The 18,290-nt window shown below is 45.2% G+C and overlaps 1 protein-coding gene across 1 annotated transcript in view; it reads left to right on the forward strand.

Annotated features, from left to right (window-relative positions):
* Positions 1-18,290, forward strand: part of PUS10 (pseudouridine synthase 10) — a 103,444-nt gene that overhangs the window by 32,413 nt on the left and 52,741 nt on the right. The window contains exon 7 of the mRNA XM_075267581.1: positions 15,227-15,288. Coding sequence (XP_075123682.1) covers positions 15,227-15,288 — 62 coding nt within the window. The remainder of the gene's footprint in view (positions 1-15,226; positions 15,289-18,290) is intronic.

Raw genomic sequence — 18,290 nt, forward strand, 5'->3', positions numbered from 1 at the left:
TCTATTTTTTGATTTTTTTTTGTTGAAATTGAATAAACAATAAAATGTAATTTGTGTATCTTGTTTATTCATTAACATACAGCAGCATCCACAGCTTCATGTGTATGTGGACCCCATAACAGTAAAGCAGTGTCTCCACGTCACCAGCCAACCATCTAATGTGTATGGAGTCCTTTCAACTCCCCAACAACAACAGATATCAGGGGAGAAGGTTTCAACGATCCCGAACTGTTTGAACTTTGTTCTTAGGGAGAACTGTAGCAAAAAGTCCTATCAGTACACATGCACTGCTCGGCCAAGCCAGGACTGGATGTGTTTTGATGGTTCAAGTAAAATGGCCATCGGATAAAGGCTACTTTTGTCCAACATTAGGTACACATGCCCAACATAGCAAAAATATATTTGGCCAAGATGAACATCGTACGCGATTAAGAGACCAAGATGTTCCAGATTTGTAGGTCAGCAGTAGTTGTTCATGAAGGGAGTCTATTGAATGGCAAGAATGAAGAAGAGGTGATTGATTAAAATAATGACTAGAGATGAGCGAACAGTGTTCTATCGAACTCATGTTCGATCGGATATTAGGCTGTTCGGCATGTTCGAATCGAATCGAACACCGCGAGGTAAAGTGCGCCATTACTCGATTCCCCTCCCACCTTCCCTGGCGCCTTTTTTGCTCCAATAACAGCGCAGGGTAGGTGGGACAGGAACTACGACACCGGTGACATTGAAAAAAGTAGGCAAAACCCATTGGCTGCCGAAAACATGTGACCTCTAATTTAAAAGAACAGCGCCGCCCAGCTTCGCGTCATTCTGAGCTTGCAATTCACCGGGGACGGAGGTTTCCGTCCAGCTAGCTAGGGGTTAGATTCTGGGTAGGCAGGGACAGGCTAGATAGGAAGGAGAAGACAAACACAACAGCTCTTGTAAGAGCTAAATTCCAGGGAGAAGCTTGTCAGTGTAACGTGGTACTGACGGGCTCAATCGCCGCAACCCAGCTTTCCCAGGATCCTGAATGGAATACACTGTCAGTGTATTCCCGTATACCCGATATATACCCCCGATACCCGTTCCAACGGTGTGCCCCCCCACCTTCACCCCAGAAATACCCTGCAAGTCCCCTAGCAATAGGATTGGGGCTATATACACCCACTATTTTTGCTACTGCCATATGGTGCCATTGTCTCACTGGGAATTCAAAGAATATATTGGGCTTACATATAACTTCAATTCCAGGGAGAAGCTTGTCAGTGTAACGTGGCACTGACGGGCTCAATCGCCGCAACCCAGCTTTCCCAGGATCCTGAATGGAACACACTGACAGTGTATTCCCGTATACCCCATATATACACCCCAAATCCCCGTTCCAACGGTGTGCCCCCCCACCTTCACCTCAGAAATACCCTGCAAGTCCCCTAGCAATAGAATTGGGGCTATATACACCCACAATTTTTGCTACTGGTATATAGTGCCATTGTCTGACTGGGAATTCAAAGAATATATTGGGGTGACGTGCACCCACAATTTTTGCTACTGCTATACAGTGCCATTGTCTCACTGGGAATTCAAAGAATATATTGGGGTTATGTGCACCCACAATTTTTACTACTGGTATACAGTGCCATTGTCTGACTGGGAATTCAAAGAATATATGGGGGTTACGTGCACCCACAATTTTTGCTACTGCTATACAGTTCCATTGTCTCACTGGGAATTCAAAGAATATATTGGGGTTATGTGCACCCACAATTTTTAATACTGGTATACAGTGCCATTGTCTGACTGGGAATTCAAAGAATATATGGGGGTTATGTGCACCCACAATTTTTAATACTGGTATACAGTGCCATTGTCTCACTGGGAATTCAAAGAATATATTGGGGTTATGTGCACCCACAATTTTTACTACTGGTATACAGTGCCAGTTTCTGACTGGGAATTCAAAGAATATATGGCGGTTATGTGCACCCACAATTTTTAATACTGGTATACAGTGCCATTGTCTCACTGGGAATTCAAAGAATATATTGGGGTTATGTGCACCCACAATTTTTAATACTGGTATACAGTGCCATTGTCTGACTGGGAATTCAAAGAATATATGGGGGTTATGTGCACCCACAATTTTTAATACTGGTATACAGTGCCATTGTCTCACTGGGAATTCAAAGAATATATTGGGGTTATGTGCACCCACAATTTTTACTACTGGTATACAGTGCCATTGTCTGACTGGGAATTCAAAGAATATATGGGGGTTATGTGCACCCACAATTTTTAATACTGGTATACAGTGCCATTGTCTGACTGGGAATTCAAAGAATATATTGGGGTTATGTGCACCCACAATTTTTACTACTGGTATACAGTGCCATTGTCTGACTGGGAATTCAAAGAATATATGGGGGTTACGTGCACCCACAATTTTTGCTACTGCTATACAGTTCCATTGTCTGACTGGGAATTCAAAGAATATATGGGGGTTATGTGCACCCACAATTTTTAATACTGGTATACAGTGCCATTGTCTGACTGGGAATTCAAAGAATATATGGGGGTTATGTGCACCTACAATTTTTAATACTGGTATACAGTGCCATTGTCTGACTGGGAATTCAAAGAATATATTGGGGTTATGTGCACCCACAATTTTTACTACTGGTATACAGTGCCATTGTCTGACTGGGAATTCAAAGAATATATGGGGGTTATGTGCACCCACAATTTTTAATACTGGTATACAGTGCCATTGTCTGACTGGGAATTCAAAGAATATATTGGGGTTATGTGCACCCACAATTTTTACTACTGGTATACAGTGCCATTGTCTGACTGGGAATTCAAAGAATATATGGGGGTTATGTGCACCCACAATTTTTAATACTGGTATACAGTGCCATTGTCTCACTGGGAATTCAAAGAATATATTGGGGTTATGTGCACCCACAATTTTTACTACTGGTATACAGTGCCATTGTCTGACTGGGAATTCAAAGAATATATTGGGGTTATGTGCACCCACAATTTTTACTACTGGTATATAGTGCCATTGTCTGACTGGGAATTCAAAGAATATATGGGGGTTATGTGCACCCACAATTTTTACTACTGGTATATAGTGCCATTGTCTGACTGGGAATTCAAAGAATATATGGGGGTTATGTGCACCCACAATTTTTAATACTGGTATACAGTGCCATTGTCTGACTGGAAATTCAAAGAATATATTGGGGTTATGTGCACCCACAATTTTTACTACTGGTATATAGTGCCATTGTCTGACTGGGAATTCAAAGAATATATGGGGGTTATGTGCACCCACAATTTTTAATACTGGTATACAGTGCCATTGTCTGACTGGGAATTCAAAGAATATATTGGGGTTATGTGCACCCACAATTTTTACTACTGGTATACAGTGCCATTGTCTGACTGGGAATTCAAAGAATATATGGGGGTTATGTGCACCCACAATTTTTAATACTGGTATACAGTGCCATTGTCTGACTGGGAATTCAAAGAATATATTGGGGTTATGTGCACCCACAATTTTTACTACTGGTATACAGTGCCATTGTCTGACTGGGAATTCAAAGAATATATGGGGGTTACGTGCACCCACAATTTTTGCTACTGCTATACAGTTCCATTGTCTCACTGGGAATTCAAAGAATATATTGGGGTTATGTGCACCCACAATTTTTAATACTGGTATACAGTGCCATTGTCTGACTGGGAATTCAAAGAATATATGGGGGTTATGTGCACCCACAATTTTTAATACTGGTATACAGTGCCATTGTCTCACTGGGAATTCAAAGAATATATGGGGGTTACGTGCACCCACAATTTTTGCTACTGCTATACAGTTCCATTGTCTCACTGGGAATTCAAAGAATATATTGGGGTTATGTGCACCCACAATTTTTACTACTGGTATACAGTGCCATTGTCTGACTGGGAATTCAAAGAATATATTGGGGTTATGTGCACCCACAATTTTTAATACTGGTATACAGTGCCATTGTCTGACTGGGAATTCAAAGAATATATTGGGGTTATGTGCACCCACAATTTTTACTACTGGTATACAGTGCCATTGTCTGACTGGGAATTCAAAGAATATATGGGGGTTACGTGCACCCACAATTTTTGCTACTGCTATACAGTTCCATTGTCTCACTGGGAATTCAAAGAATATATTGGGGTTATGTGCACCCACAATTTTTAATACTGGTATACAGTGCCATTGTCTGACTGGGAATTCAAAGAATATATGGGGGTTATGTGCACCCACAATTTTTAATACTGGTATACAGTGCCATTGTCTGACTGGGAATTCAAAGAATATATGGGGGTTACGTGCACCCACAATTTTTGCTACTGCTATACAGTTCCATTGTCTCACTGGGAATTCAAAGAATATATTGGGGTTATGTGCACCCACAATTTTTAATACTGGTATACAGTGCCATTGTCTGACTGGGAATTCAAAGAATATATGGGGGTTACGTGCACCCACAATTTTTAATACTGGTATACAGTGCCATTGTCTGACTGGGAATTCAAAGAATATATGGGGGTTACGTGCACCCACAATTTTTGCTACTGCTATACAGTTCCATTGTCTCACTGGGAATTCAAAGAATATATTGGGGTTATGTGCACCCACAATTTTTAATACTGGTATACAGTGCCATTGTCTGACTGGGAATTCAAAGAATATATTGGGGTTATGTGCACCCACAATTTTTACTACTGGTATACAGTGCCATTGTCTGACTGGGAATTCAAAGAATATATGGGGGTTACGTGCACCCACAATTTTTGCTACTGCTATACAGTTCCATTGTCTCACTGGGAATTCAAAGAATATATTGGGGTTATGTGCACCCACAATTTTTAATACTGGTATACAGTGCCATTGTCTGACTGGGAATTCAAAGAATACCGTATATGGGGGTTATGTGCACCCACAATTTTTAATACTGGTATACAGTGCCATTGTCTGACTGGGAATTCAAAGAATATATGGGGGTTACGTGCACCCACAATTTTTGCTACTGCTATACAGTTCCATTGTCTCACTGGGAATTCAAAGAATATATGGGGGTTATGTGCACCCACAATTTTTAATACTGGTATACAGTGCCATTGTCTGACTGGGAATTCAAAGAATATATGGGGGTTACGTGCACCCACAATTTTTGCTACTGCTATACAGTTCCATTGTCTCACTGGGAATTCAAAGAATATATGGGGGTTATGTGCACCCACAATTTTTAATACTGGTATACAGTGCCATTGTCTGACTGGGAATTCAAAGAATATATGGGGGTTATGTGCACCCACAATTTTTACTACTGGTATTTAGTGCCATTGTCTGACTGGGAATTCAAAGAATATATGGGGGTTATGTGCACCCACAATTTTTAATACTGGTATACAGTGCCATTGTCTGACTGGGAATTCAAAGAATATATTGGGGTTATGTGCACCCACAATTTTTACTACTGGTATACAGTGACATTGTCTGACTGGGAATTCAAAGAATATATGGGGGTTATGTGCACCCACAATTTTTAATACTGGTATACAGTGCCATTGTCTCACTGGGAATTCCACAAATAATTTGGGGATTCATTCACCCTACATCTCAGGCTCTTGCCATATTCACCCAGGTTGTCAGTGCTGCACCAGCTCGTTCCCAGACAGCTCGTCCCGAAAAACACGTTACCTATATAGAGGATTTGGACAATGAAGACAACATGTTCTAAATCTAATGTCTGCACCTTCTCCAGAATTAAAATAAAGGCAGCATTTAACTTTCAAATAGCACTGCACAAAGGAAGAGCTTATCAGCTTGTCTCATGACATGCTACTGAAAAGTTTCATTTGTGTATCTTAATGTAAATATAGTTGTATAAGCTTTTTGGGTTTTAGGCACTGCCAAGTTATTTATTACCACCCGCTCCTTTATAATGATGATGACGCCAAAGTCACTGTGGGTGTTCAGAGCTCACAGCTTTGGGTGACATTTGTCTTGCTCTCTGTCTGTACCAGCTGTCTTTTTGGATACCGTAAAGTTATGTTGACTTTATTAACAGCTATAGAAGCTTTAGCCAGGTTGTGACGGTGTGTAACCCTAACAACACTAAGTGGGATACACATTAATAGTCAGTCTATGTACGCTAAACGTATCACTGAAGTAATTTTTTTTCCCTCTCCCCTAATATAAGAAAGGAACAGACATTAGACCTAGACCGGGGTTCGAGGCTTGAAAAAATCCAGTATTATTTGTTCTTCATGATGTGAAATATGTGTTGAAAAGCAACCCAAGATGAAGTCAGCCATGTGTGCCAGTGTGTTACTTGGCATGCCTTTGCTGGCCCCAACTGTAAGGGTCACTCTCCATTTCCTCCATTTTCCACTCCCCTTCACACCATTTGTGGTGAAGCAATGGGATGCACTGAAGTGCACCCTCTAGCCTCGTGTGGGATAGGGACATCAGATGCCACTCCAACCCCCTCGTCTTCCTCCGCCAGCCAACGGTGCGAAGATGAGAGGAGTGTGCTCTGAATGTTTTCTGCCTAGCAGAGGCTAGTTCTCACTTACGAAAATGGCCCCACTTTGACCTGTATATCAGGCACAATGGTGTAGGTTTCAAAGAAACATGGCACCAACAAGTTGGAAAACGTGGGCCATGCGTGGACCGTGTTTGAGTCTGGCAAGCTCCAGATCTGCTACCAGGTTCCAGCCATTATCACAGGCGCAAAAATGCCAGGCCCCAGGTGTAGCAGGGAAAAAAAAATGCCATCTCAGCCAGGATGGCATCCCTGACCTCGGAGGCACTGTGCTGTCTGTCCCCCAAGCTGATCAGTTTCAGCACGGCCTGCTGACATCTCCCCATGCCAGTGTTACAGTGTTTTCCGCTAGTAGCTGGGGTGGAGGTTGCAGCTTCGTAGGGTTTCAGTCTACTCCTGCCATGAATTTTGGCCTGGGAGAGGAGATAGGCCACCCCAGTTTGCACCCGGGGAACAGACTCCACCACATTCACCCTGCCTGTCATTAAAGATAAGCACTGCAGCATCCCTGACCACAGGCGCTTGTCCATGTGTCGGTGGTCAAGTGGACCTTGCAGCAAAGCGCAGAGCTCTGGGCCCGACTGATGTTATGGGACACATGCAGGCGCAAGGCAGAGACAGCACACCAAGAGAAGTAGTAACGGCTAGGCCCAGCATAGGGAGGTGCCCCAGCTGCCATCTGCTGACGGAAGGCCTGGGTCTCCAGAAGCATAAACAAACACCAACATCTCCAGGGCCAGCAGTTTATCGATGAGGCTGTTACAGGCTTGGGCATGGGGGTGGGTTGTATTGTACTTCTGCCTGCAATGAAAAGCTTGGAAAATGTGGAGTGGCTGGGAAGAGGCGCATGATGGTGCAGGCCAAAAGGGTGCATGAGGGTGAACTCCCCAATGTGTCAGAGATAGGTGTGTAGGTGTCCTTGCATCATATACTTGCACCATATTTGGCTTTGGAAGTTAATTTTGTGCCAAAAAGTGGTTAAGACAGCGATCCCTCAGCTACTCCCGTTACACTGTCTATTGAAGTTACCATCTGTGGAAGTGGACCACCATTTCTAAGATCCCAAAGGAAGCAGGCAAGAGATGTGCAGTTCAGAAAAAAAGATGAGAAAATAAGTGTAGGCTGTAGAGCACAGAGGGATCGGAGAGGACAGAGCTGGTGTCGGCCAGGTATTCCCACAACATGCGCCTATACTTGTCCCTCCTGGTGACACTAGGCCCCTGAGTGGCAGTAATTTGTCCAGGGGGGCCATTAACGTGTTCCAGACCTAGGAATAAGTCTTCCAACAGGGTAGAGTTTTGCATGCCTTTGCTTCTACCCACTGTTTTTGCTGCTTAGCTTCCCTCCACATCTACTCTGCTTTCACCCCTAAACATCACCCCAGTTTATGCCTTTGCTTCTACCCAGGTTTTTTGTTGATTTAGCTTCCCTCTACATCTACACTGCTTTAGCCCCTAGACATCACCCCTGTCCATGTGGGGTCGGTGGCCTCGTCATCCACCAACTCCTCTTCCAATTGCGCACTGCCCCCTTACTGCAAACCGCACATGACCACAGCTTGCCTTGATGGCAACTGTGTCTCATGATCCCCACTTAGGTCCAGACAAGTCGGTGGCGGGTCCAAAACCCCAAAATTGGAAGGAAATGGCAGATGCTGCAGTATTTCTAACACCTGTTCCTGGTGCTCGGGCCTGGTCTGTGTTGTACCCTGCACCCTGCTTAACGCATCTGCCATATCCGAAGTTGTGCTGAGCGCATGCTAATGTTTCGTGTCCAGTGCAATGGATGGGATGGGATTTCACATAAGTCTGCCACCCATGGCCACTCATGGTTGAGCAACTGAGGGAGTTGACTTTGACGAACCCGAGGGTTTTGGAGTTGGAACTACATCAAAGGTCTGTGCTGCTCACACACTCTGCTCAACACATGATATGTTTAGTGCCAGCAGTGTGGAGACGTCGCACAACAGCCGTTGTTCCAGCAGGTACAGGCGTTGTAGGAGTGCATAGAGGCTAGCAGCGGCAACTATACACTTTAAAAACTATCCGCACAAGCGCCACACTTTCACCAGTAGCTCAGGAACATTGGGGTACCTTTTTCAAAAGATTAGCAGCAATGAGTTAAAAACGTGGCCCAGGCATGGAATATGTTGCAGGCTGCCAAGCTACAGAGCCAATCCCAGGTTACAGCCATTATCACACATGACAACATGCCTGGGCCCAGGTGCAGTGGCAAAAACCACATTGCCGTCTCATCGAGGATGGCATGACTCACTTTGTAGGCAGTGTGCTGTCTGGCCCCCAAGTTGATGAGCTTCAGCACGGCCCGCTGACGTCTCCCCACACCAGTGTTGCAGCGTTTCCAGCTCGTAGCTGGGGTCAATTTAACAGCGGAGGAGGGTGGTGTTTCAGCCCTCCTCCCAGGAATGTTGTGTGGGGAGACAAGTCAGGCCACCACATTTTGCGACCCGGTCCACGCCTCAACTACATTCAACCACTGTGCCCAAATTGAAAGGTAGCGTCCCTGTCCGCATGCACTTGTCCATTCGTAACTGGTCACATGGAACTTTAGGGCTAAGCGCTGAATTTAGGGACCGCCTCATGTTTGGGGGAAAGTGCTGGTGTGGACGGCACAGTGCGGTGGCGCAGTAGACACTCTGGCCAAAAAGGGCAGAGTGTCCCCCAGCCGGGATTCCAACATCTCCTGGGCCAGATTTCTTGAGATGAGGCCGTTGAAGCCTTGGGCATGTGGGTGGGTTGCGCTGTACTTTAGCATGAAATGAAAGGCTTGGGAGATGGGGAGTTGCTGGGAAGAGGCGCATGATGGCGCGGGCAAAAGGAGAAATGGCAGGAAAAGGTGAGGATAAGGGTGAACTCCCCAAAGTGTCAGAGGCAGATGTGGAGGTGTCCTGGCTCCTGGTCTGGACTGCAGCGCCAGCCCTGTCAACAGTGGAAGAGGCAGTGGCCGCCAGGCCAAACGACGATTATCCTGCGCTTGCTCTCACCCACTGAGCCCAGGGCTTGCCTTCCAAATGATGGCACCCGCAAGAGGTGGTGAGATTCCTCTCCGCAGATCTCCAAACCATCTTGGACTTGCAAATTGCACTAAATTTGTCATGTAACTGACATGTATATGATGAGTCTATCCATTGTCTGTTCATTTTGGTGAAAGTCAGCCTGTCAGCTGACAGACAGCTGTGCTTGTCAGTGATGATGTCACCGGCTGCTTGTACCCCCAGTTTTTGCTGCTTAGCTTGCCTCCACATCCACACTGCTTTTGCCCCTACACATCACCCCTATCCATGCCTGTGCCTCTAGCCATAAGTCTGCCACCCATGGAAACTCATGGTGCAGAAAGTGAGGGAGCTGACTCTGAGGAACCCTTGGGTTTTGTAGCTGGTACTCCATCAAAGGTCTCTGCTGCTCACACACCCTGCTGAACATACGGTATCTAGGGTTAGAGCGTGTGGTGACCTCGCACAACAGTAGGTGCTTCAGGCAGATGTAGGCCTTGCTGGAGTGTATTGCGGCTAGCTCCAGGTACTGTAGACTTGGGAAAGTGGGTGTCCAAGTGCCGCACTTTCACCCTTAGCTCAGCTAATTTGGGGTATGTTTTTAAAAATCATTGCACCACTACATTGAACATGTGGGCCAGGCATGGAACGTGTTGGAGGCTGGCAAGCTCCAGAGCCCTCCAACAAGCTAAAAAACCTGGCCCCAGGGGCAGCGGGGATAAACAAATTGCCATCTCATCCAGGATGGCATCCCTGACCTCAGAGGCAGTGTGCTGTCCGTCTCCCAAGCTGATGAGCTTCAGCCCAGCCTGCTGACGTCTCCCCACACCAGTGTTGCAGCGTTTTCAGCTCGTAGCTGGGGTCAATCTAACAGCGGAGGAGGAGGAGGGTGGTGTTTCAGCCCTCCTCCCAGGAATGTTTTGTGGGGAAACAAGTCAGGAAAATTCTTGAAACGGGAGAGTTTTGCATCTTTGCCCTTGCTGCCTATGGACATCCCTTTGCCTCTAGCCACCATTTTCCCTGCTTTGCTTGCCTCCACATCCACACTGCTTTTGCCCCTAGACATCACCCCAGTCCATGCCTTAGCTTGTACCCCCAGTTTTTCCTGCTTAGCTTGCCTCCACATCCACACTGCTTTTGCCCCTAGACATCACCCCAGTCCATGCCTTAGCTTGTACCCCCAGTTTTTCCTGCTTAGCTTGCCTCCACATCCACACTGCTTTTGCCCCTAGACATCACCCCAGTCCATGCCTTAGCTTGTACCCCCAGTTTTTCCTGCTTAGCTTGCCTCCACATCCACACTGCTTTTGCCCCTAGACATCATCCCTATCCATGCCTCTTCCCCTAGCCATAACTCTGCCACCCCTGGAAACTCATGGTGCAGAAACTTTGGTTGCTGACTTTGAGGAACCCTTGGGTTTTGTAGATGGAACTCCATCAAAGGTCTGTGCAGCTCACACACCCTGCTCAAGATATGGTATTGTAGGGTTTCAGCGTGTGTGAATGACGGACAACAGCCTGTGTTTGGACAGATGTAGGCCTTGCTAGAGTGTTTTTAGGCTAGCAGCGACTCCTGTGCACTTGCAAAAGTGGGCGCACAAGCGCCGCATTTTCAACAGTAGCTTCGGTACATTTGGGTATGTTTTTAAAAAACTTTGCACCACTAGGTTAGACGTGGGCCAAACATGGAACGTGTTGGAGGCTGGCAAGCTCCAGAGCCGCTACCAGGTTCCAGCCATTATCACAGGCGTAAAAATGCCAGGCCCCAGGTGTAGCAGGGAAAAAAAAATGCCATCTCAGCCAGGATGGCATCCCTGACCTCGGAGGCACTGTGCTGTCTGTCCCCCAAGCTGATGAGCTTCAGCACCGCCTGCTGACGTCTCCCCACACCAGTGTTTTAGCGTTTGCCGCTAGTAGCTGTGTTGGAGGTTGCAGCGTCGTAGGGTTTCAGTCTACTCCTGCCATGAATTTTGGCCTGGGAGAGGAGATAGGCCACCCCAGTTTGCACCCGGGGAACAGACTCCACCACATTCACCCTGGCCTGTCATTAAAGATAAGCAGCATCCCTGACCACAAGCGCTTGTCCAAGTGTCGGTGGTCAAGTGGACCTTGCAGCAAAGCGCGGAACTAAGGGCCCACCTGATGTTGAGTGACACGTGCTGGTGCAAGGCGGGGACGCCACACCGGGAGAAGTTGAGACGGCTAGGGACGGCATAGTGAGGTGCCACAGTTGTTCTGGGAAGATTGGGAATTTTGGGTGGAAGGAGGACAAGACTGTTGGGTAAGAGGAGGTAGAGGCTGCCTGGCTGGTGGACAATGTGCTTTAAGCGTTATCCGACAGCCATTGCAAGACCTGTTCCTGGTTCTCGGGCCTACTAATCTTTGTACCATTCAGCCTAGTTAATGTGGAACTTTTGTGCAAAGCGCAGAACTTAGGGCCCGCCTGATGTTAAGGGACACACGCTGGTACAAGGCTCAACTCACCCTAAGTGCCAAAAACACTGCTGGTGCAAGGCTCTACTCATGCCAAGGGCCTCAATCTCTGCTGGTAGCTCAGCTTAAGGTCCTGTAACTTTGTTTGGAAGGGCTCATGTTAAGGGCTAGAAAAGTGAATTTTGGAAGGTCTTACCACATCACACACACACACACACACACACACTCAAAATGACAGTTAAGGGTGAGGGCTTTTGGAATTCCCATTGCCTATTCCATTTGTGGTTGTCATGGGGAACGTGATTTAAAGGGGTGGTTGTTACTGTTTGTTGAGCTTAAATTGGGGTTTGTGTCCATCCATTTGGGGAGTAAAGAAGGTTTCCAGGTATTTTCCCACTTTGATTGAGGTTTTTTTGAATGTGGAAAGTGTGTAGTTGTTAGGCAGTGATGTTGGGGTAATAGAGGGTCTTTGGTGTGTTAGATGCCCCCAGACATGCTTCCCCTGCTGTCCCAGTGTCATTCCAGAGGTGTTGGCATCATTTCCTGGGGTGTCATAGTGGACTTGGTGACCCTCCAGACACGGATTTGGGTTTCCCCCTTAACGAGTATCTGTTCCCCATAGACTATAATGGGTTTCGAAACCCATTCGAACACACGAACATTGAGCGGCTGTTCGAATCGAATTTCGAACCTCGAACATTTTAGTGTTCGCTCATCTCTAATAATGAACTATCACTATTAAAGGCGGTTTTTTGGCAAAAAAAAGTTTTTTTAAAAATAAGTCTGTTAGTGCTATTAATGAGATAATAAAGGCACACTAAGGGTGCATTCACACTGAGTAAACGCTAGCTTATTCTGAACGTAAAACACGTTCAGAATAAGCGGCGTCTAAAGCAGCTCCATTCATTTCTATGGGAGCGGGGATACGAGCGCTCCCCATAGAAATGAATGGGCTGCTTCTTTCACTCCGTGCAGTCCCATTGAAGTGAATGGGGAGTGCCGGCGTATACGGCAAGCTCTGCTCATGCCGGAGCGTACACGCCGGCACTCCCCATTCACTTCAATGGGACTGCACGGAGTGAAAGAAGCAGCCCATTCATTTCTATGGGGAGCGCTCGTATCCCCGCTCCCATAGAAATGAATGGAGCTGCTTTAGACGCCGCTTATTCTGAACGTGTTTTACGTTCAGAATAAGCTAGCGTTTACTCAGTGTGAATGCACCCTTATACCGTAAACATTGTTATGAGTTCTGGGTGTCTCTGTGAGCTACTGGAATCTTCTGCATTTGTGTACATGGTTCAGCTTTCTGCTACGTAGCTTCTACACTAGCTTCCTCCCTCCCATACGCCCCCTCCTTGACTCTCTAGTTATCCTGCCCACCCCTGACCTCATTGTACTTATATGTCTTCGTTCCATTCTTGCTCCTGCGGCATGGCTCCTCCCTCTTTTCTGACTGCTGACACGTGTAATAGTCCGAGCGCTGCTCTACGCTCTGCAGCCAACTGTTCACCTCTAGCACACAGGCGTGGGAGCTGCGTAGTAGAGGTGGATTATCAGCTGCAGAGCACAGCGCAGCGCTGGGACTATTGTCAGCAGTCAGAAAAGAGGGAGGAGCCATCCCACAGAAGGAACACTGGAAGAAAGAGAGGTAAGTATAATGGAGTGGATTGAGGGGGGGGGGAGTAGTAGTGACGTTCCATTTCCAGAAACGGGGAAACAGATAGTCACCGGATAACCAAGAAATGTCATGTCAGTGTCTTGTGACCGCCCCTGGGATGTGGGTAAATATACATTTTTGATAAATTATGTTATTTAGAAAGTAGTTGGGGGAGGGTGTTTAGATTAGTGTAGGGATTAGCTTTTATTTTATTAGCTTTCTATTCGGACAACCCTTCTTTAGAGCCTGCTGGTAGTTTGGGGAAAGCTTTAGAAACATGGTTCTCATTCAATTGAGTCCTCCAGATTAAGGCATCTCATTGGACTCCCCTTTGACCCACACCGGACGATACAGAGCACCAGTCTACCTTTGTAATGTCCATATACCTTATAGAATTTATGACAGGGGTGGTGAACTCTGCTTTCCATTGCTATTACGGGTACTGGCTCATAGAGTTTTATCCTCCAGATAAGTTATTATAAATATCTCACTTTCTGCAAAATTAGATTTACAGGGATCTAGGATACTGAAATAATGATGAAATGATTAGTTGTAACTTAATTTCTCTCCATAACTTCTGTATCGGCTGTAAAGTATCAGTGACTCTGATCTCTGATCTCTTCTTTCTAGACCCTTTGAAAATAATCGCATTGCATTAAAAGTTAAAAGGAAGTCTGTAGGGTCTAAAATCAGGTGCAAGTACATCAGAGTGAGCCCGATTTGGCAGATTTGCACTACAGGTGCAGTGAATGATCTCTAAGTTTGGAGCAGAATATTGTCCCTTTAGCAGTAAATGAAATATTTCAGCCTCTGTCATGACAGCTTTGTGCAGACAACGTAAACCCCGCCCCTGATGCACTTGCAGGTCAATTTGCATATCCATAAAAAGTTGATTATTTCTGTCTTAGGGAGCGTTCACACTTGCGCTCGGTGTCCACACTTTGCCACTCCACAGGGTTTCTGTCCTCAACCTTGAGAAACTGGACAGGGGACGGCTTCTCGGCGGTCAGCTTCAAAACCCATTCACCGCTTGTGTCCACCTGCGGCCTCTCCGGACATGCAGGGCTTTGTGTTCGGCCGAAAAAAAATGGTTTCCTCACGGAAAGGCCGCAGGCGGACATCGGTGCTTACCTTTAAAACCCATTCAAATGAATGGGTTTTAAAGCTGACTGCCAGTAAGCCGTCCCCTGTACAGTTTCTCAGGGCTGGGGACGGAAACCTGGCGGGGTGGCACAAGGCGGACACTGGGCACAAGTATGAACGCCCACTTACTCAGTCAGTTTATAGCCACAAAGGTATGCTTGTGCTCCTATTAAATGGCTCTGCACAGCATTATTATCGGACTACTAGGCGTTCTTGACCTGACAGACTCCCTTTAACGTTTCATTTTGTTTGTAGCATAAGATTTGTTTTGTAGTAATCTCACTGAAGATTGGTTTCCTCTTTTTGTCATATACACTTGATCACCATGTCATGTATTCTCCCTTCCCCTGTTTACTTACCGCACTTCTATCGCTGAGATCTTGTTTTTGTTTTTAGAGCTTGTTTGAAGTCGGGGTGGTGTTTTGTCACCAAGATACAGATGAAGACTGCCACTTCCTGTAAGTGATACTGCCCCTTAGATCTTAATCTTTTACTTTTGTTAGAAGTTAAAGTCGAATTCCTCCCTTACTAGACATCTTAGCACTATCTGAGGTGAAGCACCGTACGGGTCATGTAATAAATATTATACTACAAGTAATCCTGATTCACCACAAGCCATGTTCACATGTTGGTCACATTCCTAACTAAAGAGGACCTTTCACCACCTCCAGCTCCAGGTCTTGGCCTCCATTATTAGGCGCCACACCACAAAGTCCAGGCAAGAGAGGTGATTCATATCTCCAGTCAGAGGTAGACAATGTCAAAGCTCAGAATCACTCCCCTTGCGTCTTCCTACCTGACAGTACAGAGCCTAAATAACATATCCGACACCAAAACTAACAGCACTTATTGCTTGGTCATGGTGGGGGCTAGAGAATAAATTCCAGCTGTACCAGAATCAGCAGAGCATCAGTTATTAAATGACACAAAGAGCTGGACTCGGCGGAGGTGGTGGAAGGTCCACTTGGATGGGTGATGATGTACAATGGTTGCAGATCAATGATATAGGATTCAGATGTACTGGTTTTGACATCCTTTTTAAAGGGACATTCTAGTACTAAATATTGATGGTTAACCTCAGGATAGGCAGCCAATATCAGACCAGGGTATATCCCCTTATGGTCAATTGTTCGAGGGGCCATGGTGCTTGACACTTCATTATTTACACTGCCTTGTACACCTATAAAGTAGCAGATGCATAGGGTATTGCAACTTTGTCCTGCTCCCCTTCTTTGCGGATGATTAGAATTGGACTCCCACCAATCTGATCGATGGCCTATCCTAAGGATAATGTGCCATATTGTGAACCCAGAAAATCTCTTATTCCTATCTTGAAAATATGGGACCCGAACCCCAGCTTGCCTCCACGGGAAATGGAGAAGTGGCCACATATGTGCTGCTCTCCATTCACTTTTTAAGAGAGTGAACTCCCATAGGTGGCAATGTATGTGTAGCCTTATCTCCAAAGTAACCTTAAGATGGGAATAAGAATCCTCATCTATTGGACATTTATGGCATATCCACATATGTTTAAGATGGGAATACTCGTTTAATGCTGTCGCTTGATGTATCCTGGACTACTAGGAGGCAAAAATGAGCATTAGATCCACTCCCCATAGAGAAGGCATTCAGTATACAACTAAGGAAGCCATCATGAGGCACCTTCCTCCAGTCATGGTGGTCATGTGATCATTGATGGTCTGCATAAGCTGCAGAGATCCAGATAAGCTCTGTCATAAATACTAGGAGGCTGAAACCCTACTGTAACTGGGGCTAATGTATCAGCTCCAGTTACAGGTAAAATCAGCAATAAAAGTAAGGTATTGTTAAAATGTCTCCCTTAGGTCTATTACGACTTAAAAATAATGTCATTACCGCACCCACATAAAAGGTTTTAGCCAGATCCACAACCACAAAAAATGTATGTATTTCTATTTACGTAATAGAAAGGAAAAACTATTTTAAAAAAAATGTTAGTAGCACTTTGTGCTATTGAAAGAAAAGTGAAAAAGACATGTTCCCCCACTTTTTGTTTTACGTTTTTAGACATTAAAAAAAGAAAAAAAAATGCATAACTATAAATGCAATAAAAAATCCCTATGTATCACCAAAAAATATGCAAAAATTATTTGTATAACCCAAAGGAAAATAGCCTTCAAAACGTCATGAAACAAAAAAAACTAACATATGTCCAGTCAAGAACCAGAGAAAATAGCCCAGTCATTAAGTGGTTCTATACGTATCTGAAAGCTGGGTCATTCCACATCAAGTGGACCAGTTTTTAAAATCGTCCCCACTCGACCTTCTCCGATTTTGCTGAAAATTTATAAGGATGTACATGTATGTTTGAAACGAGGTTCTGTAAATTTTTAGGGCCAGATATCAAATACCTGGAGCACTGTTGACCTTTCACTGGAGATGGTCAAGTGGGGAGCACTGGTCCACTTGACATGGAATGACCCAGCTTCCAGTTTTTGTTACTTGCTCTTCTTTCCAAAATGTATTTCAATGACAAAGAAAATAAAGAATGTTGTTGAAAGTTGGACCTTTATATGTGTGAATGTGATGGTAATATAAGTAACTGATTATAATATTAAAGCAAATGGATAAGTTTATTAGAGAAAATTGTACAATTGAACAGAGGCTTTAGTACCCTGTTGGGCCACCTCTACCCTGGATACAAGATGTGATACAGTTGGGCTTGGAGAATACTAGTTCGGTATGGTATCCTGCAGTTCATTTGCCCACAGATGTTTCAGCTAGGGCTGTAGATCCTGCAAACTCGTAGTTTGCTAAAGATGATGTTCCAGCTGGTCCCATAACGGTACAATTAGCAATAAATAGCCTTGATGGTGAGCTTCATTCTGATGATGCTTCCGCTCTTAAAGGCTGTCAGCTGGACAAAATATCTTTGAGTGCATTGTAGAAGCATGTCTAGCAGTAAATGAAGCCTCACCAAGAGGTACACTAGCCAAAAGTAGCCTCTGAGAGCCTTTTTATAGAGCAGTGGGGGGTGAGAGCAATTTTATACCCTCTTGTGGCAGGACTCAGTATCTAAGCAGAACACACCTTTAATAATTACAGTACATATCTGCCTGAGATAAGATAATCCTTTAATAGTCCCACCATGGGGATATTCAGTGTGTTACAGCAGCATAGATAATACAGTAATAATACATGGAAAAAAGAAACATACGAAAGCTCAGAATAGAAGATAAAAAGGATAGTAGGAGTCATAACAAAAAGAAAAAACTTCAGGACCATTTAGTTGTCTGTGTGGAGTGATCTTCGCTTAGTCTGATGTTGATTATACAGCCTGACCGTGGTTGGGAGGAAGGATCTCCGATAGCGCTCCTTCTCACACTTGGGGTAAAGTAATCGGTTACTGACAGTACTGCCCAGTGCTATCATGGTCACATACATGGTATGGGAGTTGTTCTCCAGGATGGAGCTCACCACG

Source organism: Leptodactylus fuscus, chromosome 3 (assembly GCF_031893055.1).
Source record: "Leptodactylus fuscus isolate aLepFus1 chromosome 3, aLepFus1.hap2, whole genome shotgun sequence".
In the NCBI taxonomy this organism is placed as follows: Eukaryota; Metazoa; Chordata; class Amphibia; order Anura; family Leptodactylidae; genus Leptodactylus; species Leptodactylus fuscus.